The sequence below is a fragment of the Epinephelus fuscoguttatus genome, linkage group LG23 (assembly GCF_011397635.1).
Source record: "Epinephelus fuscoguttatus linkage group LG23, E.fuscoguttatus.final_Chr_v1".
Taxonomy (NCBI): Eukaryota; Metazoa; Chordata; class Actinopteri; order Perciformes; family Serranidae; genus Epinephelus; species Epinephelus fuscoguttatus.
In genome coordinates this window covers 36,528,937-36,554,184 of record NC_064774.1, presented here as the reverse complement: position 1 = coordinate 36,554,184, position 25,248 = coordinate 36,528,937, and the positions used below count along the sequence as shown (strand labels likewise).

General features: G+C 41.8%; 1 protein-coding gene across 3 annotated transcripts in view; it reads right to left on the bottom strand.

Annotated features, from left to right (window-relative positions):
* Positions 1–25,248, bottom strand: part of sorcs2 (sortilin-related VPS10 domain containing receptor 2) — a 1,110,317-nt gene that overhangs the window by 172,063 nt on the left and 913,006 nt on the right. For all 3 annotated transcript variants that reach the window (XM_049568808.1, XM_049568804.1, XM_049568807.1), the window contains exon 9: positions 11,102–11,281. In XM_049568808.1, coding sequence (XP_049424765.1) covers positions 11,102–11,281 — 180 coding nt within the window. The remainder of the gene's footprint in view (positions 1–11,101; positions 11,282–25,248) is intronic.

Below are 25,248 nucleotides of genomic sequence, written 5' to 3'. Positions count from 1 at the left end.
CACAGGGATGCAGTGTTTGTTGAAGATCCTCCTGAGTTTTTCAGATACCCCAGACACATAGGGCATGACAATGTTATTGCGCTTGTTCGTTTCTTCATCACCCACCTTGTTCTTTCTGGAACGGGCTGCTGTTTTCACAGAGGTCCAACTGGGATAACCATACGTTTTTAGAGCCTCCCTCAGATGTTCATGTTCTTTCCCTTGGGCCTGAGTGTTGGTAGGTACATTATCAGCTCTGTGTTGTAGGGTCCTGATAACACCTAGTCTGTGTTCCAGTGGGTGGTGAGAATCGAACAGTAAGTATTGGTCTGTGTGAGTGGGTTTCCTGTATACCCCAATGTGGAGGCCTCTGTCCTCTGTAATGTGCATGTCACAATCCAAGAAGGGCAAGCTGTTATCCTTAACATCTTCTATTGTGAACTTGATGTTTCTGTCCACTGAATTGATGTGTTCAGTGAAAGCTTGCATCTCTCGAGTTTTGATTTTAACCCATGTGTCATCCACATATCTGAATCAGTGGCTTGGTGCTGTTCCCTCAAAGGAGTTCAAGGCCCTGTATTCTACATCCTCCATGTATAGGTTAGCCACAATGGGAGTTTCTGTCTGTAAAAATTCCCATTGTATTTGAAATAGGTAGTGCTCAGGCAGAGATCTAGTAGTTGGCATATCTGGTCTGGACTGAGCTTGGTTCTGTTGTGGAGGGTGTTGTCATGTATCAACCATTGCCTGACTGTTTCCACAGCCTCCATGGTTGGAATGCAAGTGAACAGGGAGGTCACATCATAGGATACCATGGTATCATCTGGATCAATTTTTAAACCTCTTACTTTGTTCACAAAGTCTATGGAGTTCTGGATATGGTGGGGCGTATTGCCCACCAAGGGAGCCAGAATGTTCTAGCCTAGTTCCAGCCTAGTCTGACAAGCATGAACTGATGAAGCCTCTTGGGTAAGAGGTGAAACGTCTTCTAAAACAAAACTAAGTCCAGCTGCATTCGATTCAATTGCCTTGAGTTTCTACACCATAAGTTTGAATTATTGCTAAAATCAATTTATTGCCCAGCCCTAGGTAATGGTTAGCCTAAAGTGTGAGGAATGGCTTAAACTGTGTGTTTCTCGACTCTAATATGAACTGCAATGGTTACCATCTTCAGCGTATTAGCCAACCATCGACAGTAGTAACTTAGTAGGAGGTGACTTTAGAAAGGAGTGTCCCCAGACTATCAGAAGGCAGAGATCTAGAGAATACGGGCCGACTGGTAACGCATCTAAGTTTAATTTGTAGAAACCAGTTGCAATGGTTGGTCTATCCACCAGGAGGAGCAGTGAGTGTGGACGATGAAGCGGTTTACTGCGCCTCTTATTACTGTAATAGTGGGAGAGAGCTTCCCACACAGAGCATATTTAATGATTAGTGTATATGTGTGTGTGTGTGTGTGTGTGTGTGTATAAATACCATTATTATGGCTACATAAATGTAATTTATTGTGCTGTTAGACTGCTGTTACACCAACCCACTCCGTTTACAGAATGTGAGAAAGACAAGGATTTTTTTAACCTCAGCAAAAATGTTGTTTTTCAGACAACACGCCAACAAATATGGACTGAAGCAGAATCTTTCGTTAGATTAAAAACAGCTTGTGAATACTGGAAATGATTACATAGATCTTTTCTTTTTTAATTATTATTTTGAGCTCAGACTGTACAACGCTCTGCACACACTCTGCCTACCGCACACAGCACGGCTTCACCTCATTGATCTGTCGCTGTCTGTCTAAACAGATTCAGGGAAGCGATATTTCACAAGATCTGATGCAAGAGGAATTTGTGATAAAATGTCTGTTGCTATTTATGAACACCAGAACCGTCAAGGGGTCATTTTTACCCCCTGCCATTTTCAAATGCTTGTAACTTTGTCACAACAAAATTCTAACATGTCTCTGCGAAATGCAAGCTAGTTTTGACAGACAGACCGAAAGAAAGACAGACAGACAGATAGAAAGAAAGACGGACAGAAAAGAAGAAAGGCCTAATTATGAACCGGGGAAAATGGATGAATGTCGAACAAGCTCTGGCGATGCTTCAGGACATAAGTGACGGAGAATCAGATGGGGTAGAGGTGACTGAGGGAGAGATGGCTGGGGGGAGACACAACAGTGGAAATGAGAGAAGAAGAACTGGATAAGGAAGAGACCAATGATCCATCCTTTTCACCTGGCGAGGAGGAGTCATCTGAAGATAAGGAGCCGGAGCCGGCATTCAGAAAAAGGCCCAGGCCTCCAGTGGCAGATGCTCCCCCACTTCACCCTCATAATCACAGCAGCCCTCTGATGTTGTGACACGCAAGCCTCCACTCTCACAAAACACATTAACTAATTAGTTTCTAGCAAGATTACTGCACTTCCGAAACAAATTTTATGTATTTTGTATAGTGTTGGCTCAACCAGATCTGTGTGAGGGCCATGCAACTGGAAAAGATGGGACAGTGTGGAAGCGTACACAGCCGGAATAACGCAATAGGAGAGCACAGTCACAGAACATCTTGACTGAAGTAGCTGCATGCACATGCATGCTGTAATATTGATGACCATTTGAGCGCGTTCATGTGTCTGATGGATCGTGTCATGCTGCGGCATTGGTGTGGAGCGGCGCATGGTTGCCAACACGACTCAGATGTGTGTGATACAAAGAGCAGGGGAGATGTGTAGAAACAAAATTTCGTTAGTCTTAACACTTACTGCATCTGCAAATAATAGCACAATTCCATACCATTGTACACATTTTTGTGTATCGCATATGAATGCAAATATAAATATTATTAGAATAGATTGTTCCTTTTTTTCTTTCTTTTTTCCAACTTTAATCTTGATCATAAAAACTAATTCCATCATCATTTTCGGGATTTCAACCCATTAAATGACAGTTTTTTCAAAATGCTGGTGTCATTTTTATAAGAAAAAAACACAATAAGTGAATAAGAAATAAAATACTAAATGCAAAGTGGATTTTTTGGGAGGGTTTTTCACAGTCTGGTATATGTCAATAATTAACAACAACTTTGATCCGGATGCATTTTTATTTTTTGTGCAGTGTCAGATTTTTAAATGAATCCCTTTGTGGTACCATTATACACATTTTGTGAATCACATATGAATACAAATATAAACATTATTAGAATATCTTGTTCCAGTTTTTTTTCTTTCTTTTTTCCAACTTTAATCTTGATCATAAAAACTAATTCCATCATCATTTTCAGGAGTTTAACCCATTAAATGACAGTTTTTTTTTTCAAAATGTCAGTGTCATTTTTATAAGAAAAAAACACAATAAGTGAGTTAGAAATAAAATACTAAATGCAAAGTGGATTTTTTGGGAGGGTTTTTCATAGTCTGGTATATGTCAATAATTAACAACAACTTTGATCCAGATGCATTTTTATTTTTTTGTGCAGTGTCAGATTTTTAAATCAATCCCTTTGTGGTACCATTATACACATTTTTATGTATGACATATGAATACAAATAAAAATATTAGAATATATTGATCCATTATTTTTTCTAACTTTTTTCCAGCTGTAATCTTGATCATAAAAACTAATTCCATCATCATTTTCAGGATTTTAACCCATTAAATGACTTTTTTTTTTTCAAAATGCCAGTATCATTTTTATAAGAAAAAAACAAACACAATAAGTGAATTAGAAATAAAATACTTAATGCAAAGTGGATTTTTCTGGGAGGGTTTTCACAGTCTGGTATATGTCAGGAATTAACAACAACTTTGATCCAGATGCATTTTTATTATTTTTGTGCAGTGTCAGATTTTAAAGTAAATCCCTTTGTGTTCCCTTACACACGTTTTTGTGTATCACATATGAATACAAATATAAACATTTTTAGAATAGAATAGAATAGAATAGAATAATAGATTTTAAAGTGAATCCCTTTGTGTTACTTTATGCACAGGGCTGTTTCAAGACACTCTGGGGGCCCCAGGCAAGAGGCACCTTGGAGGCAAGTCAGCTAGTAGGGGGCCCCATTAGGGAGGTCTCCCAACGTGTCATCGTTGCTGTGTCTAAGGGGGTTTCAAGTTGTGTTGTTGATTACGGACCAAATGTCAGCAGTCTCTGGGAGGCCCCCTCTAGCCACTTGCAAGCAGCAGCTAGTAGGGGCCCCATTAGGGGGGATTCCAAGGTGTTGTCGTTGTTGCAGTGTCTATAGGGGTTCATGATGTCAATGATATGGACCAATGTCAGCCGTCTCTGGGGACCCCCTTCCAGCTCGGGGCCCGAGGCAATTGCCTAGTTTGCCTGTACGGTTGCGATAGCCCTGTTTATGCACATATTTGTGTATCACATACGCATATAAATATAATATGAATATATCATTTCTTGTTTTCTTTTTCCTTTTTTCCAACCTCAGTCATGATCATAAAAACAATTTTCATCATCATTTTAAGGATTTTAACCTGTTAAATGCCATTTGTTTATGCCATTGTTGTGTTAGTAAAGAATCTCACCTGTGGTTCATGTAAAATGGCCATTATTTTTTATTACTCCTATTACCCTTTAAAGTTTTTACCTTCTAGTAGCTTATTATCTTATTTTGCTCTAGAAGATAAAGCAAACATACAAGTTTACCTTGAACAAGAACAATATTTATTCATCAACAACAAAAACAGCATTCTTACAACAAAGCAGAACAAAAATACTATATGTGTGTGTGCGTGCATGCCGGTGTGTGTGTGTGTGTGTGTGTGTGTGTGTGTGTGTGTATGTGCGTGTATGTGTGTGTGTGTGTGTGTGTGTGTGTGTGTGTGTGTGCGCGCGTGCATGCGTGGAAGAGACAGAGATGTGAGAATCTTTGATGTTTACAGTCCTGATTGTGGGAATAACTGTCACGCATGCTTTGGATGGTTCTATGTTCCAAAAGACCAATGGCGCAAACTAGTGGTATTTTTAGTTTTTTTTTTGTTTGTTTGTTTGTTTTTTTTTCACATTTCCTTCCTCCCAGGCTTATTGGTCTGGCAAGCAAGACTACATTGCACAGCAAAAAAAAAAATCAAAATAAAAATCACTTTTTTCATGTATTTTTTTAAGGGATAAAAAAAAATGGTGGTTTCAATGAAAGTGAATGGACACAAAAATGTTTAAATGGTACACAAAGTGATGGCTGTGATTATACACTGCGTTACTGATCTTTTATAATAGCTGATAGTCAATGGCGGTTTTAGGGGGGGCCAGCAGGGGCCAGTGTCCCCGTAACTCTGAGTCCGGCCCCCCTGTGGCCCGGCCTCACCACAGCTCTCCTAACGTGAGTTTGAGTTGATAGAGCAGAATGGATTTCTAAACGGATTACTGAGGAATACTAACATCTACTTCGTGAGGTATTCTTTAAAACACCCGGAAAACATCAGTAGGGAAGTGTGTAGCTGTATTTAAGAAAACTTTGAGCCTGCACGGTAACACACAGCACGATTGAAGTAAGCTCTGAAAACTCTCTCTTTCTCATTTGGCTCATGGTAGTTACATGTCACATCATGTTGACGGAGTGATGTGAAATATGATCCAGAGTTTTCATGGGTGTTTTATTTTGAAAATCGACCAGAAACTCTCGTCTTTTCTGTGCCTGACTTCCTGTTTGACTCATTTGGTCTGTGCAAATTGACGTGCGTCCGTCAGAAATAGACTCGTCACATATTTGGAGCGGAGCGCCAAGCCGCTTCAAGGCTGGTGGAGCAGCCTACATTGACTTGAATGGCCACTATTAGCTCCTGCACCCGCACCTCAGCTGGATCGCGCACGCCACGGATCCAATGGGTTGCCATAAATGGGCCTGTCCCAGAGGCACTCAATTACCAGAGGACTTTTGAAATCTTCTTTTCGAAGCCACATAAAATTATATGCTCTGATTCAGCATTTTGTTTTCCTTTCGTATTGCGTATTTTGTATTGTTTTGCGAATCTGTAACTGTGTTTGTGAGTGAGAGTTTTAAAAAAAATATTTTGTCTGCACATGATTTTAAATAATAAAAAACCTCTTCATCAGTACCTCAGTCATTTTTCTTTTGATTACTGAAATGTTTAACCACTAATCCTTAGCCGTATTTTAAGTGTAACCCTTCACCATAACATTACCACTAGTGTTTTTATATTTATGTTGTTAAAATACAACATTTTTCACACATAAAATGCACAAAGATGTTGAGATCTAGGCATATTCTGCCATCATAACTTGGCTCTCAGAATTCACCAGACTGATGCCTTTAAATCAAATATATACAAAATTTTCTCCCTGGGGAGCATGCCCCCGAATCCCCCTACAGGGTTTGTAACAATATCTTATTGTTCAGACTTACATATTTGACCCTACTCATATGTGCCCCTGTATCAAAAGGACTGGCCCTAGCTTGCCCCCCCCATTGAAACTGGCCTAGAACCGCCACTGCTGATAGTGAAATTAAAAAATTGACCAAAAAAGTACAAAGCCTTTCAAAGTATCAGCTCATATACAGTACATGAACACATTCAAAATTATGTGTGAAAATCATTGCACAAAAATGTGTATGCAGGTACATTAAGTGTTAAATATGAAATTGTAAAATGTCACTAAACTAACGAATTTTGTTAGTCTTAAATATGAAGAGTTGTAAAATGTCAATAAAGTGATGAATTTCGTTAGTTTTAAATATGAAGAATTGTAAAATATCACTTGGATGAGGCTGTCAGTCAGTCAGAGAGAGATCTCAGGCTGAAATTGTCATTTCATCTTCACATGCAGCCGCAACAATGGTCAAGCTGCACGTAGCCTGCAGAGTTTAACTGAAAAGGAGTGGAGTACTTTCACTATTGCGACATAATGTGGTCCTGTTTATCTTGGAAGGTGAGAGAGCTACACATAACACATAATTAGCATTACCATGAACGCTTTCATTCCCTCTGAATGGTTGAGTGTTTCCATCTTAATAGGTTTCCCAGTCACTCACATCATCATACTAAGTGGGCTATACGAACTTTTGATGCAAACATTCAACAACACATCGTCACTGTCGATGTCTGCACTACCACATAAAAGTGACATTTTCAAATTCTTCACATTATAAACCAAAAAAAAAAAAAGATTTTGTCTCTTAATTAATGTTGACGTAATTTTAAAATTTAAGTCTCTTAATGAGCAACTTTTTCGAAATGATTTAAGTAATTATTTTAAGGTACTAAGTTATTTTCAGAACGTTTCTCATTATTCTGAGAGACTAACTCAATATTTTCAGATAGGGGAGACCTGGGCCAATTGTAAAAAAAAATTAGGTTTACCTTAATAACTAATGTGTTTATAACACTGATGCTGCAGCAGATAAAGGTGGTCATTTTAATAACTTAAATACTGCTGGGTGGCTTATTGTAACCTTTAATAATATAACCCAGAAACAAATTTATATTATTGTACAAACTAATAGGCAGAGGTGGACTGGCCATCGAGAGTAGCGGGACTTTTCCCGGTGGGCCGGTACGGCTGGACTGAGAAAAAAAAAAAAAACGACTTTCAGCGCAGTTGGGCTGGCCTTTAATATGATAACCAATGTTTACAGTTTCTCTAGTATCTGGCTAATCAACATTGGCCCACATGGCTGTGTCACACCCCTTTCACCTCGGTCCTGTTGGCCAATCACAGCCGAAGGCCAAAGGCCTCGGCCCCTAGTCCCTCTGCATCTGTCAATCAATCAATCAATCATACACACATGCAAAAATGGAGAAGAAACAGAAAGGAGGAGCGGAGAAGTTGAGAGACAAAAAAAAGGCAGGCACTACAGGCAGATGCTGCCAAGTGTCAAAAGTTGACACAGTTATTTTCTGCTGCTGCATCTCAAGCAGGACCTTTGGCATCCGCAGCAGCACCTGCAGCTCTCGTGTCACCGTCTGCAGGAGGAGGACAACGTGACCGGGATGGGGATGTTAGTCAGGTGGGGTGGCTGTCTTGTTAACTTTAGCACAATGTATGTAGGCTAGTTTGGCTGTCAATACGTCATTATTGTGTAACGTTACTAGAGCCAGACAGCGCTCAGTGGCATTAGCCAACATCAGCATTGCTAAGTAACTAATAAAATAGCTGAACATCTGATCTAACATTATCTCTTGTGTATTTAACTTAAGCTGGTGAGTAAATGCTGCTCTGCTGTATATTACTTTGCTAATTCATCAACATTAAAATGAATGTCAGTTTTATTCTTTTTGTATGGGTATTGTTGGATAATATAGAAATTGAGACAGTCTACATGCACTGTGAAGGGGAAATGTGTATTAATGTGTTGTTCTTAAAGCGTATTATTTGCAGTTTATAAAACTTAAGCTGTATTTATTCAGTATATACTTAAGAACATGTAATTGTGCTTATCTGAGGCACCATAGGTCATATGATATGTTTATTATTATGTTATGATCATTATTAGTGTGACTTATATGTCACCAGTCTTCACACTATTAAGTGACAATTGCAGACTAACTATTTTAACTAACATTAAAAATATTACATATTTGTTCTAATCAAGGCCTCAGGTTAAATGATGTGTCATTATCCCTTCAACAGTGTTTACATGTATATTTTTTTGTTCCACCACCAGCATCCGCCGCCATCATCCACCACATGCATCCACCGCCATCATCCACTGCCATCATCCACCGCCATCATCCACTGCCATCATCCATTGCCATCATCCACCGCCATCATCCGCCGCCAGCATTTGCCGCCATCACTCGCCACCCTGGCGAGTGATGGCGCCAGGGTGAGTGGGTGAGTGGGTGAGTGGGCCAGACAGGTACTAAATTCCCGGGCCTCTTCCCGGGGTGGTATTTGGCTGGATGTTGGCAGATGGCTTTCGGATGACGTGGGAAATATGAAGTGTCTGCCTCTGTATGTCATCCCATTCAAACCAAGCAAGGAAGACATGCATGCTACCTCGCAACATTAGCCTGCAATTCTCTCCTCTATTACTAACATTACACACTTTAAAACTCACCAGACAACCAACTACCTCTGCGACGTGGTCCCAAGCCTCATTCTTTTTATTTTGGTCTCTGTAACTGAACAGCAACACATTATAAAGGTCTGAGTGGGTGCGAACGCAAGAATTAAACTTCTTGGTATCCATTGTTGGAACAAGTGGGCTGTAGGAACCAAAGCTACATGGCTTGTTCTCTGGGACCTGCTTCATCGAAGCATGTCAGCATTCCGATTGGTTGTCGCGGAACCGCATCAGAGCTCATTACCATAAAGTTAAACGAGTTTTATCTCCCCTCCGGACTGCTCCGGTTGCTTTGGTCGCCCAAGCTGCCCAAGTTGTCGGGCTCTCATTGAAAATGAATGACTTCTGCCATTTTGGAAACTCTGGTCGCTGTTGGTGTGAATGTACATTTAGGCCAACCTGAGATAGAATTTGGCTTGCTAAACACATCAATAAATCCTCATCCTAATGTCCTTTTCTCTTGAACTGTTTATAGTGAAAACATAAAGTGAAAATTTAAACAAGTATATCAGCTGAGTAGTCAAATGTTCTAACACTAGTCAGCTGGAAGCATTACAATGTCAGCGGTCAAGGTTGGGGAATAATGGTATACAAGAAGCAACATTACATATTTGAAATACAAAATATGAATAACTGTGTTCCATTAAAGTCAGTTTAAGTTGGTTCTATTCTAAATACAGTTACTGTATTTAAAAATAGATAACTTGAAAGGAATACTTCATTTGTTTTTGTGTTATTTGCTCTAACACCATGTCCTAACTGAATGCACACAAGTGAGCGTCAGGTGGATTGAATTGTTTTCTATTGTAATGGTTCAACTGGCAGCAAGCGCTGTTTTAAGATTCTTCTTAAAACAGCTTCTCCTTATTCCTTTCTCTCCCTTTAAAAGCTCACAATTGATGAGGAGCAGCTGCTTGGTGAAGTTGAAATAAGGACTTATCTCCACCAGTGGTTCCCCACCCTTTGCCTCAGGGGACCCCTTTTCTATCATTGAATGAACCTGACTTATTGATATATTCTATGGCTATTTCATATGGTATTCAGTGCATAACAATAACAACACAGGACAACATTTATACTGTATAATTAACCCAAACAGTGAATATAATAACTGCAGGAAGTTTGTGTAAAACAAGTGATTTGAATATATTTTCAGCAGATTATTTCCTGTGAATACTGTGTCAGAGATAAGTTTTCCTCAAAATTTTAGGAACTTTTTCTGACTGTATAATGTTTTTTTTTTTATAATTTAAAATGTCAATATAAAATCATGTTTCAAAAATGACTGAGAATTCTGAGTGGTCAATCTGTCCCTGTAATCAGTGTAAACTTCATTATATGCAAACACTACAGTGACCATCTGTTTAATGAAATTACCGAACCATTTTAAAACTATGTTTGTGCCAAATTTTTTGAAGGTGTGCATCTTCAGTTGAAACCAATGGGTTTGGGGCTGAGTGCCACAGACAGGGTCGGAAAGTCAGAAAGAGACTTACATATTGTTGGTATTGATCTTCTCATGGGATTAGTTTACAATACAGAAAATAAGGAATAGTGTCAGCTTTATCCTTTAAGCATGATTAAGTAGATCTTTTTCACAACTTTTGTTCCTACGGCCATCACCACCCTGAACAGTTTAAAATAACAATTGAAGTCCCACCCAGATACATTGCTTTGTCGTATATCTTGTATAATGTCTACTGTGTTTTGTGTGTCCTTGCCTATTTTATTTCAGAGCTTGCCAAAGACAAATTTCTGTTGCTTGTGACAGACAATAAATGTTTATCTTATCTTATCTTATCTTATCTTATCTTATCTTATTTTATCTTATATTGCAGTTACATCAACTTGGAAGTACTTCACAGACACTGGAATCTGAGAGAACACTCTATGGAGGTGAAGAGTCCCAAGAGGGGATGGAGCTGCCATTTAAACCCTCTTTGGATTTGGATTTGGGCCCAGTTGTGCACACAGGGCTACATTACAATTACAGAGAACATTAATGTATTAAACTTAAGTCTGTTTGCACAGTGTAATATGGTCCATGGCCATAAAGGGTGTTCCCACTCCTCCACCCCATCTTACCTCAAGTATGTCGATGAGGACATTTTCCTCTGGCTGCTTGGTGCTGCGAACATTTTCCAGGACGATGGAGTAGTAGACGCCCTGGGGATCAGACTGGTACAGGTTATATGTGTCTGACTGGTACCACTCCTGGATGGCGAGGAAGACCTGGCTCTCGTCTGTACTAACTATCTGAACATCCTGGGGGTACAGATGGAAGGGTGGTGGAAGAAAGAGGAGAGAAAGGGTTACTCAGTATTTTCACAATCAGTTGTGTTAGGAATGAAAAAAATAGAGAAAATAAAACAGAAAACCAATGAAAATGATGAAACAAAAAGAAAATTAATTCTGTAAACAGATGATACAACATAGAAAGCACAAAGAGTTCAGAGACATTAATAAAGACAAAATGTGTATGCAAAAACAGGGGAAAAGAGATCTGACACTGAGAAACAAAAAAAAAAGAAAAACAAGAAATACAAGTGACTAACTGTGAGCCAGAGAACATAACTGATAAATATAGAGCTATAGTCAAAGAAACAATTGGAGGAACTAACACTCTACCCACCAAAATTGCTTTTGCCATCTTAGATAACTTGTTAGGTGTCCTTGTCTTAGCTCATGAGCCTTCAATGCAAAAGGCTTCACTAGTCATGAAAGAGTGTAATGACAATTCAAAGGGTGACTCAGCACTCTCTCCATGTTAGTGATTGCATTATCATAGCATTTAAAGATAAAGCCACCAGCAGGCCAAAGAGCCAAAGAAGGTGTGTCTCTAATCATTGATAATTTGCCATGTTGCTCAGAAGGAACACTAGATCTCGATTACCTTGACATGTATGGTCATGCCTCCTTTTAATGACAGAATTGACAGCTGTACATTGATGTTCATATTCATGAAGGCACCCATGAAACTGTGCACATATTCCCACAAAGAAAATGATGCTATATATAGTCTATATGATATGTTACATAGTTTCAAAGGGTACTGTGTGTCTTCCTCAAGCTCAGGACTAGGAGTTTGAGGGTTCTGTGCAGTATCTTAGCTGTTCCTGGGACTGCAGAGTCCCAGGAACCGCCTAGAGGGGTCTGGACAGAGGTCTCTGTCCAAAAGAGTGCAGTCCTAGAAACAGCTCTTACATGTCACTTAGGCTGTCAGTCACCAACTGGATCAACCACCTAAACTACCAACAAACCAACCTACCTGCCATCAGACCAATTGTGTGGTCAAACACAAGCAACAATATGTAAATTTGTAAATATTTGCTCCTATTTGTTCTCTCATTTGTTTGGTGAGTTTAAGAGTGTGATCTAAGTTTAGCTTTGTTCATTTCTGACCATGCAAATCTACAGGGTTAGCCGGTAGAAAGTGATGCACTGTATGTATTTGAAATAGAATATATTTGACTGAGAAAATGTGCATGTGCAAAATGCTCTTTGTGGTAAACTACAGTTCTGTTAACATAAATGTAATGTTTTCGACTGCTTATCTGGGGCAGGGTTGGGGGGGCAGAAGGCTGACCAAAGTACTCCAGACGTTCCTCTCCCTGCAATGCTTACCAACTCCTCCTGGGGGATCCCAAGGGGTTCCCAAGCCAGATGAGATATATAATCCCACCAGCACATTCTGGAGGTGCCCAGAGCACCTCTACCAGAGCCCCCCCCCCCAAATGAAGCAACAATGGCTCTACTCCAGGCTCCCTCCAGATATCTGAGCTCCTCACCCTATCTCACCCTATATCTGAGCCCAGCCACCCGACAGAGGAAACTCATTTCGACCACTTGTATCAACATTCCCATTCTTTTGGTCACCACCCAGAACCCATGACCATAGGTAAGGGTTGGGACATAGATAGACTAGTAAATCAAAAACTATCTATCTCACATCCTATTCTACCCTTACTTGTGAATAAAACCCCAAGATGCTTGAACTCCTTTGCTTGGATCAGTAACTTCCTCCAAATCCAAAGGGGGCAATCAACAGTTTTCCAACAGAGAACCATGGCCTCAGGTTTGGAGATGCTGACTCTCATCCTGACTGCTTCACGCTCAGCTGCTTTATTAGGTTTTAATAAGAGTGTCCTAACAGCAGTGTTCATGTACAACAGAAATGTGAATTTCTGTTGTTACTTTGTAAAATAATGGTGATAAAATGTCCCAAAAGTGTTCAATAGAATTCAGCCGGAAATCCATCAGGTCCAGGTGATTTATTGTTTGGTATTTTATTTAGGGCTTTGTAGAGTTCTGTAATGGTAATGGGTGCATCTAAAATGTTTGCTTGTTCTGTAGGTAGTGTAGGTAATTCCAGGGTGTTTAGGAAGGTATCTATTTCTGATTGAATGGGTTCTTGATCCAAGGAGGGGGTTACAGAGTACACACGTATGACTGCACATAGAAAAGAGTGGTGAAAACACAGAAGGACAAGAACAACAATGGGAGCTATCGTGTATCAGGTTTCATTTTGGTACAGGTATTGTACAAACATCTGACACCAACACGGAAGTGGCACAAAGTGGGCTGTAAAGTTGCAAGTTTGACTGAAGGAAAAAGTTTGGCAGAAAAGTCTTTGGCAAATAGTGTGAAGCTCTGTAGATGTGAACTGGGTATTGCTGAAACACAGAACTATTTTAGTAGAAATGCCTGGCCTATGGGCAGGGGTGTGCTCAGCCCACCCAAACTTACATCTTGCCCAGCCAATCAAAAGTTCGTATGAGTAACTTCTGATTGATGTCAGTGTTTACAACTTCAATGAGCGAATTAGGCCGAACTAGTCATCAAAAGAGAAAAAAAAAACATGAGAGTGAAATGCAGGAACAACAACTGGCAACACATTTTCACTCTGACCACTTCACATATCGATGTTTGGTCATGGACTTTCCATGTCCAGATATGCTAGGTACCCTCGATGGGTTGGTTTTGATGTTCTGGCATGCAGTGTCAACTTCAGCCTGTTACACGCATTGTCTGTAAATATATATAAAAAAAATCCCCCTCTGCCCCTCACATTATATAAAAAAAAATCAACCTCTCACCCTCCTGGGGTGGTATCTGTGTCATCCTCAAGCTTGGGTCCTCTACCAGAGGCCTAGGAGTTTGAGGTTTCTGCACAGTAGCTTAGCTGTTCCTAGGACTGCGCACTTCTGTACTGAGGCTTCAGACATTGTTCCTGGAATCTGCCGGAGCCACTCTCCCAGTCTGGGGGTCACTGCCCTGAGTGTCCCTTCTACCATGGGGACCACATCAACTTTGACCTTCCACATCTGTTCCAGCTGTTCTTTCAACCCTTGATACTTCTCCACCTTTTCGTGTTCCTTCTTTCTGATGTTGCTGTCAGCTGTTATCAACAGGCGGCTGTGGCTGTGGCTGGTAGAGCGGGTCGTCCACCAATCAGAAGATCAGCAGTTCGATCCCCAGCTCCTCCAGTCTGCATGTCAAAGTATCCTCAAGCAAGATACTGAACCCGAAATTGGTTGTGTGAGTGTGTTAAAAACTGAGTACCAGGTAGCACCGTCATGGTAACCTCAGCCACCAGTGTATGAATGTGTGTGTGAGTGGGTGAATGTGACTCGTAGTGTAAAAAGCGCTTTGAGTGATTGGATGACTAGAAAGGCGCTATACAAATGCAGGTCCATTTACCATTTACATCTACCACCACTGCCCTCTACTGGTGTTAACCACCACTATGTCTGGCTTGATAGCCAGCAGCTGTTTGTCCCACAGGATATTAGCCTTGTTGTTCTCAACCACCTTTGGTGGTGTGGCCCATCAGGGTTTGGGTACTTCGAGTCCATACTGGGAACCAATGTTCCTGTACACTATCACAGCCACTTGGTTGTGCCTCTCCATGTACGCTGATCCTACTTGAATCTTACACCGAGCCACTATGTGCTGGACCGTCTCAGGGGCATACTGGCATCCATAGCAGTGGTGATACGATACGACACGATACAATATACTTTATTGTCCCCATAGGGAAATTTGTTTTGGACTCATATGCTGCGCACAACATGCCCTCATAGTGTGATAAAACAAGCTACATAATAAACTGCACATATTCCACATTGCACATTACAAGATATTGCACATACAAATACATAACACATATTGCACATACCCTGTGCTACAACACCATGAGACTATTGCACAATCCATGCAGCCTCAAACAGCACTATTTCAAAGTTTAATGGAGGCAGGAACAAATTCATTTTCAAATTGGTTAAGCTTGCAGTGGGGAACTCTATATGGTCTGCCAGAGGGCAAGAGCTCATATTCTATGTGCAGGATATGTGATGGGTCAATCAGTATCTTCTGAGCTTGCCTGAAAACAGACTACTCATAAATTGACTGGAGGGACTGGTACTCTTTTCTCCCCATCACCTTCATGGCTGTGTGTACCAGATGGGCCAGCTTAGTTTTTAGTTGTACAGTAAGGTTTCTAAGCCATGCTGACATGCCATATCTGATCACACTTTCTAATACAGCCTGATAGAACAACAACATAATCCTGTGGTCCATGCCATACACTCTGAGTCTACGTAAAAAGTAAAGAGAACACACATTTTCAACATGAGCTTTAAAACTAAAAGTGCACACCAAGATACTTGTATGAGCAGACCTGTTCAATATGTGTATCGTGTATGACCACAGGACTGTGATCCCCCACTGATCTGGGGTCCAGAACCATCTCCTTAGTTTTGGTAACATTTAAAATAAGGCTGATGGGCTTGTGTCTTTGTACAGTAAGCCAGGACTGTCCTGCCCTGTGTCAAACATTCTGGGTGGGTCCCCCCATCCCTTAGCAGCTGTATCATCTGTGCTGCTAGGCACTCATGGAGTGCAGTTAGCATCTTCAGCCAGTATGCATGGATCATAACAGGGCCCCGTGCTGTCCAACTCTAAGTCTTGGACATTATTTCCTGGATGTTTGGATGGTTTCCTGGATGGTTATTGCTTCTTGTTGAGGGAGGTTGCTGCGGTCAGCTCTTAGGTCCACTAGCCATCGGGCATCGGTGTTGTGTGATGCTTCTCTTTCCCATTTGCCCTTCCAGTATGTTTGCATCTCGGCTCTTGGTGGGTCTGACCTGCTGTTATTTCCCTGCCACACTTTGGCTGGGTTAGTGGAGAACATCCTGTTTATTCTCCTGGCATCTACTTCTTTGGTGTATCTCTTCAGTCGGGTGGCCTGATCTGTTTGTCTTTCTTTGGCAGTTTCAAGTGCCTTAGGAATAGCAAGCTTGTTGTATTTCCTTGGTAGCCCTTTATTGACCATGTTCCCTCTGTGTAGCTCTGCTAGTTGGCTAACTTCTCTCCGTGTTGCCTTTATCTGTATCCTTTTATCCAAACATCTCCAGGATTACTGTTGCTGTACAGCGAATCAGCTTGGCAGGTCATAGGTCATACATATCCAGTCTGGACCCAAGGTTCTTAATGCTGCTAGCGTATCTCAGCATGACAAAAACGCAAAAGGTGTTGGGGAACCAGGGCAACCTGATGAGACATGGGCTACTGGATCAAGACATAGATGGGCTGAGCAGAGAATATGGATTTGCCGCTATACAATTAACGCCAGCAAGAGGGGCTCGAATTAATGGATGCTTTAAAACTCAAAATCTATGCTGAGAAACAACTCCTAGCCCAGCGTTCCAACATCTACAAACGGCAACTGCTGTCACAACTAGAGGTCTATGAGGTACAACAAAAATGCTGCAGCAAGGGGGAGCCAGGACAACAGGTCAGAGTGGGGATGTCATTAACATCCCCACACGCCAAGCTTGGGTACCAAGCCCCAAGCCCTTACGATACAGATTCCCTTACAGCAAAGGCAAATGACCTGAAATTAATGAATAAGCTGGAATCCGAAGCAGGTGTACAAAGTACCCTTTGAAAGTCTGCTAGATGATGTGAATGCAGTACTACAAACTATCTCCTCTAGGACCATAACTGAGACAAATCAGCTGATAAACACCACAGCAACACTGATCCTAGATGAACACCATGAGCCACAAAGAGCATTACTCTCCATGGAGAACGAGGCTGGAGGCCAAGCTCAAGGCAACACAGAGAGAGGTTAGTCAACTTTCAGAGCTACAGAAAGGTGTGGGGAAGAAAGGGATACCTAGGAAGTACAACAAACTGCCTGAGGCACTGGTGACTGCCAAGCACAGATCTGACTACCCACCTAATGAGATACACAAGAGAAAAAGAAGCCAGAAGAATAAATAGTATGTTCTGTACTCTGTGGCAAGGTAGAAACACGAAAATATATCCACCCAGGGCTTAAACTAAACAATACTGGAACAGCATATGGGTGAAGAAGGCATCACATAACACAGACGCTAAGTGGCTAGTGGATCTATGATCTCCTATGTGCTCCAATTTGTCCCTCAGAAGCGCAGGCTGTATGGTGTTAAAAGCGCTGGTCAAGTCAAAGAACATCTTTCTCACAGAGCTTTCGGGCTTCTCCAGGTCATAAAGAGCTCTATGCAGGAGGAAGATGATGGCATCATCCACCCCAATGCCAGGCTGGTAGGCAAACTGCAGTGGGTTCATTGAAGGGCCTACTGCGGGGCGGAGACAAGACAGGACCAGCTGCTCGAGAGTCTTCATGAGGTACAATGTTAATGCCAATGAAGTTGAGGGTGTGGGGGGTTGCAGCAGTGAAGTCTGGGCTGGGGGAGGGGCAGACTGATCAAATCTGTTGAAGAACAGATTCAGATCATTCACCCACTTCTGGTCGCCTCTGGTCTGGGAGTCTGGTTGTTTGTCAATCAATCAATCAATCAATCAATTTTATTTATAAAGCCCAATATCACAAATCACAATTTGCCTCAGAGGGCTTTACAGTATACGACATCCCTCTGTCCTTAGGACCCTTGCAGTGGATAAGGAAAAACTCCCCCCAAAAAACTCTTTAACCTCAGGAAGAGCAACTGAGGAGGGATCCCTCTTCCAGGACAGACAGACGTGCAATAGATGTCGTACAGAACAGATCAACATGATAAATTAACAGTGATCCGCATGACTCAATGAGACAGAAAGAGTGACCTGGTGATGGTTTTCAGACCTCTCCAGACTCCGTTGCTCTGCTGTAGCTGTTCCACCATCTTCTTTTTATAACCTTCCTTTCCACGCCTGATGTTTCTCCGTAGCTCCTTCTGCATGGCCTTCAGCTCCTCTTGGTTTCAGAGTTAAAAACTCTCCGCTTCTCCTTCAGTAGAGCTTTTATATCTGGAGTAATCCAGGGTTTGGTGTTGGAAAAGCAGCGTACAGTCCTGGTGGATACGGTGCTTTCCACACAAAAGTTTATGTAATCTGCAATACATGATGTCAGACTGTCAATGTCCTCCCGATGGGAAATGCTGAGTATCTCCCACACAGTGGTCTCGAAGCAGTCCCTCAGGGCCTCCTCGGCCTCATCAGACCACCTCTTCACAGTGCGGGTGGTTGCTGGTTCCCTCTGCACCAGAGGTTTGTAGACAGGCAGGCGATGAACCAGGTTGTGATCAGCTTTTCCCAGGGGGGACAGGGGGGATGAGTGGTATGCCTCCTGGGTGTTGGCATAAAATAAATCCAGTGTTTCATTGTCTCTGGTGCGGCAGGAAACATACTGGGTGAAGGTGGGCAGGGTGGTGGATGGACAGGCATGGTTGAAGTCCCCTCAGCCTTTGCAGATGGGGGGACATACACTGCTACCATAATAACATGAGAAAATTCATGCCAACAGCCAGCAGCTCAATGTTCCTGCGGCAATGCCTTGATAATGATATGCCCAGAGTTACACCATCTATCATTCACAAATACAGCCAGCCCTCCTCCTTTCCTTACCGCTGTCCACTGTCCTGTCATGTGGGATGAGCTGGAATCCATCCAGCGCGGCGATCATGTCCGGTACTTCTGTGTTCAGCCATGTCTCTGTAAACACCAGCACCAGCACCAGCAGCCAGTGCTGACAGCTCATCCATCTTGTTGGGGAGCGATCTTACATTCCCCATAATGACGGACAGGAGGACGGGTTTGTACCATCTCCTTGAGTATCGGCGCTGCACTCCGGTGTGACATCACTATCTCCTTCTCCACAGCTCGTGGGACGTAGCGCTAACAGCTGGTCTCATGTGTAAACAATGAAGCCACAGCTGGACATTGGGTCCCTGCACACGATCATGTCCGTGGAAAAATAGAGAGACCGCTATGATGAAAGCGGTCTTCATCTCCTTACCAAAACAAAAGTGCGAACTAACTACACCGAAAAAAAAAACTTAAGAAAGTTAAATGAAAAGAAATTGAAAAAAACTCAGCGGTGATCAGGAGCTGCTGTAACAGGCATCCGCACTGGGGGCGCTATCTTCCTTGCTCTTGTCTTGAATGCTTGGAAATGTACAACATCAACAGGATACTAAATGCCTTCATCAAGAACTCAATGGGGCTGTGGAAAACGACTCTGGAGGCCAACTCTAATCCAACTGCACAAGTTACCATCAAGTGCGGCATATATCAAGGTGATGCCCTGTCCACGCTATTGTTCTGCATTTGCCTGAAGCCCCTCAACCCCCCTCATCACAAAGAGTAGCTATGGATACCAGTTCTGAAGTGGCGCAATGACCAGTCACCTCCTCTACATGGATGACATCAAGCTGAACATCATTCAGTAAGGGTCCTTAGGCAAGACTCCTAATGCTATACCTGCCTACCTCAGATATGGGCTATTACAATACTGATCGAGTCATCCTGAAGCTGAGTTGCCAAGTACCTTCAGATGATCTACTTGAAGATGTGAATGCTGCCCTAAATACAATCCCTACAAGGACCGTCACTGAGACCAACAAGCTGATTCTCAGTACAGCAACAGTAATCCTGGAGATGCTTGGATACAAGATGGACATTGTACATAAGAACAGTACCCTCCATGGAAGAGACGGCTGGAGTCCAAGATAAAGGCAACACGGAGAGAAGTTAGCCAACTAGCAGAGCTACACAGAGAGAACATGGTGAATAAAGGGGTACCAAGGAAATACAACAAGCTCTCCATTCCTGAGGCACTTGAAACTGCCAAAGAAAGACTAACAGCTCTGGCCACCCAGCTGATGAGATACACCAAAGACATGCAAAACGATCTAGTTCTGATGTAGGGAATTGAAATTGATAACCTAAGTCTTTCCACAGAATCCCTTTCTATCAGATCACTATTTAATAACTTTTTATTTCTTTCTACTCGATTAAACGCCACTCGGCAACAGTTACTATATGAGATGTTTATCAGATAGTGCTGTCACAAAATTTAAGGCAAAGATGCCATCAACGTTAAATTTAATACCATGTCCTTCTGTAAAAGAGATTTCCCATACCAACTTTAAACTCTCAAATTGATCATCTTGTCGATAGCGCCGTAGTCTCGCTGCGAACAACACTTGACTCTGTAGCTCCTCTTAAAAAGAAGTTAGCAAAGCAAAGAAAGTTCGCTCCTTGGTACAACTCTCGAACCCGAAAATTAAAACAAATATCACAAAAATCTGAAAGGAATTGGCGATTAACAAAACTGGAAGAATCTCGTTTAGTCTGGGAACAAAGTCTCAAAATGCCAGAGCAAACTATTGCTCAGCGTTAATCGAAGAAAATAAGAACAACCCCAGGTTTCTTTTCAGCACTGTAGCCAGGCTGACTAACAGTCACAGCTCTATTGACCCTTGTATTCCTTTAGCCCTTAGCAGTAATGATTTTATGAGCCTTTTTAATGACAAAATTCTAACTATTAGAGGCAAAATTCATGACCTCCTGCCCACAAACAGAACCAATCTGCTCACAAACACAGCTGTAAGATCTAATATATATCTAGATAGCTTCTCCCCGATTTCTCTTCAACAAATGATCACAATGAATTATTCATCTAAACCATCAAAGTGTCTCTTAGACCCCATCCCAACTAGGCTACTTACGGAAGTCTTACCTTTAGCTAACACTCATATATTAGACATGGTCAATATATCTTTATTAACAGGCTTTGTACCACAGTCCTTTAAGGTAGCTGTAATTAAACCTCTCCTAAAAAAGACCACCCTGGATCTTGAGGCCAACTATAGACCAATATCTAATCTTCCCTTTCTTTCAAAGATCCTTGAGAAAGTAGTGGCAGACAAGCTGTTGTGATTTTCTCCATGATAATAATTTATTTGAAGAATTTCAGTCAGGGTTTAGAGTGCATCATAGCACTGAGGTAGCACTAGTTAAAATCACAAATGATCTTGTTTTGGACAAAGGACTCATCTCTGTATTTGTTTTATTAGATCTTAGTGCAACATTTGACACAATTGACCATCAAATTCTGCTACAGAGACTGGAACATTTAATTGGCCTAAAATGTTCTGCACTAAGCTGGTTTAAATCTTATTTGATTGTTTTCAGATCGTTCATGTTCACGATGAATCATCTGTACGTACTTAAGTTTGTTTTGGAGTTCCACAAGGTTCTGTGCTTGGACCAATAATATTCACTCTATATATGCTTCCCTTAGGTAACATCATTAGAAATCACTCTGTAAATTTCCATTGTTATGCGGATGATACACAGTTGTATTTATCAATAAAGACAGAAGAAACTGATCTATTGCTGGGGTCAACATATTTTTACCTCACTCAGCGGCACCATAAATGTTGGGGTCAAAACACTAGGTTTCACACGGAGGCACCAAATATGTGATTTGGGATTTGATTGGTAATTGGAAATAATTAATAATTATTATTAATAATTAATAATTATGTTAAATAATGTGACTTAATTAACATTAAATCATCTCGTGGGGCACCATTCCCGTAAAGGGAAAAATGATAGCCAGTTAAAGTATCAGTCTCATAAAATACGCTAAACTATTAATCTGGAGTTTGATTAATCATTAAATTAATGACAATAACCAAAATTAACAGTAACGCCTGAAGGATTTCGGAGTTCTTGACGCAGCAGAGGTTGACTATTCATTCACCCTTGTGCAACATTAAACAGACAGCAGGCATGATTCCAAGGAATTATATTTATTTAAAAAATTGGCAAAGCAAACGAAAACACACAAATTCTAACTAACTATATACAAGCTTGGTGTATATACAGTACAGGCCAAAAGTTTGGACACACCTTCTCATTCAATGCATTTTCTTTATTTTTTCATACTATTTACATTGTAGATTCTCACTGAAGGCATCAAAACTATGAATGAACACATGTGGAGCTATGTACTTAACAAAAAAAGGTGAAATAACTGAAAACATGTTTTATATTCTAGTTTCTTCAAAATAGCCACCCTTTGCTCTGATTACTGCTTTGCACACTCTTGGCATTCTCTCCATGAGCTTCAAGAGGTAGTCACCTGAAATAGTTTCCACTTCACAGGTGTGCCTTATCAGGGTTAATTAGTGGAATTTCTTGCTTTATCAATGGGGTTGGGACCATCAGTTGTGTTGTGCAGAAGTCAGGTTAATACACAGCCGACAGCCCTATTGGACAACTGTTAAAATTCATATTATGGCAAGAACCAATCAGCTAACTAAAGAAAAATGAGTGGCCATCATTACTTTAAGAAATGAAGGTCAGTCAGTCCGGAAAATTGCAAAAACTTTAAATGTGTCCCCAAGTGGAGTCGCAAAAACCATCAAGCGCTCCAACGAAACTGGCACACATGAGGACCGACCCAGGAAAGGAAGACCAAGAGTCATCTCTGCTTCTGAGGATAAGTTCATCCGAGTCACCAGCCTCAGAAATTGCAAGTTAACAGCAGCTCAGCTCAGAGACCAGATGAATGCCACACAGAGTTCTAGCAGCAGACCCATCTCTAGAACAACTGTTAAGAGGAGACTGCGCGAATCAGGCCTTCATGGTCAAATAGCTGCTAGGAAACCACTGCTAAGGAGAGGCAACAAGCAGAAGAGATTTGTTTGGGCCAAGAAACACAAGGAATGGACATTAGACCAGTGGAAATCTGTGCTTTGGTCTGATGAGTCCAAATTTGAGATCTTTGGTTCCAACCGCCGTGTCTTTGTGAGACGCAGAAAAGGTGAACGGATGGATTCCACACGCCTGGTTCCCACTGTGAAGCATGGAGGAGGAGGTGTGATGGTGTGGGGGTGTTTAGCTGGTGACACTGTTGGGGATTTATTCAAAATTGAAGGCACACTGAACCAGCATGGCTACCACAGCATCCTGCAGCGACATGCCATCCCATCCGGTTTGCGTTTAGTTGGACGATCATTTATTTTTCAACAGGACAATGACCCCAAACACACCTCCAGGCTGTGTAAGGGCTATTTGACCAAGAAGGAGAGTGATGGAGTGCTGCGGCAGATGACCTGGCCTCCACAGTCACCGGACCTGAACCCAATCGAGATGGTTTGGGGTGAGCTGGACCGCAGAGTGAAGGCAAAGGGGCCAACAAGTGCTAAACACCTCTGGGAACTCCTTCAAGACTGTTGGAAAACCATTTCAGGTGACTACCTCTTGAAGCTCATGGAGAGAATGCCAAGAGTGTGCAAAGCAGTAATCAGAGCAAAGGGTGGCTATTTTGAAGAAACTAGAATATAAAACATGTTTTCAGTTATTTCACCTTTTTTTGTTAAGTACATAACTCCACGTGTTCATTCATAGTTTTGATGCCTTCAGTGAGAATCTACAATGTAAATAGTCATGAAAATAAAGAAAACGCATTGAATGAGAAGGTGTGTCCAAACTTTTGGCCTGTACTGTATGTGTGTGAGAGAGAGAAAGAAGAGAAAGACAAAGGCGGGTGTGGCGATCAAGGAGCCGTTTGGCCTACAAAGCAAAATGGCTGACAACAGAGAACTACCAAAATGGCCGAATCAAGGCTGCTTCAGTTTTGGGAGAGGTGTTTGTCTGACCGTGTGGTCAGGACAAAGACAAAGGAAAAGAAGCGGGAACTCTGAAATGCCTGTTCGGATGTAGCTCTGTTGAAAGCCTGTTTGTTAATGAGCTTATGTCAATGTGACGTGTGTTGCAAACGGTCTGGATTAGTGCAGAGATTGTTTAGTTGTGTGCAAGAATCTGTTTGTGAACAGTATTAGCAAACTAAACACTTAGCTTTGGCAAAGCCAACTAATCAATGACCTAACTGTCAACAATCACAACAATAACTCAATGAACAGCATCAACAGTCAAACAGTCTTGCTTAGCCTGTAAAGCTGTGATAAGCTATGCCCAGTTGTTACATTACCGATCCTTGAGTGGATGGGAGAAAGAGTCACTTGGTGGTGTACTGCTTTGTTAGCCGGCAGAAGAAGGCTGGGAAGGTGTGGTTTCAGCTGCAGTCTTTGTTGTGTCCTTTGTTCCAAAGGTTCTGATCCGAGGAAGCTGGTCGCTCAGGGTCTTTGCAGAGTTAGACGTTGGGTGCTAACTCACTTAGTTCCTTGTTGCTGGAAAGCTAGTTGCAATGGCCTTGTGTTTGCAACAGAGTCTGTGATCAGTTGCCCTCCCTTTAGTGGTTTGGGCTATGGAGCAGGGGTTTGGGCCTCTGCTGTCCCAGGCCCAGCCGGAAAGAGGGGTGCAGCTGCTACAGCAGCTGGAGCAAGAAGAGAAAGAAATATGATGGAAGGGAGCAGATCTTCGCAGGATGCCTGTGACATCACAGAGTCACATGTTACTGTAAAAGTTCTGTCCAATCATCTTGTAAGACTTGTGTCTCACTGAGGTGTGAGGTGAGGCCTCCTGCGGAGATGGGTATCACGTAGCTGTCTTTGTTTGAAGAACAAAGAGCATGCGGTGGAAAAAGCATTTAAATCTCCAGTCATGATTTTACCAAATGAAAAATCATATGTGGTCCTGTGAATCCCAACACTATTAACTAACCTTCAAAAATACCTCAAAGGCATGCAAAGCACCGTTAGGCATCACTTCTGTTTATGTTCAACAATGTTATCAAACACAACAGAGCTAGCTCGCATGTTATCTGTGGCATCTTTAAAGATGTTCCAGTCTGTGACCTCTAGGCAGCCCTGCAGACTCGCCTGTGCACTGTCAGTCCAGGTGTTAACAGTTTTAATTGTGACTGGTCTCGCCTTGAGCCTTTTGGTATACACAGGTCTGAGACTGATTGCTAAGTGGTCAGATTTGCCAAAGTGTGGTAGCGGTACAACGGAGAAGGCATTTTGAATATTGCTATAGCATTGGTCCAGTGTTTG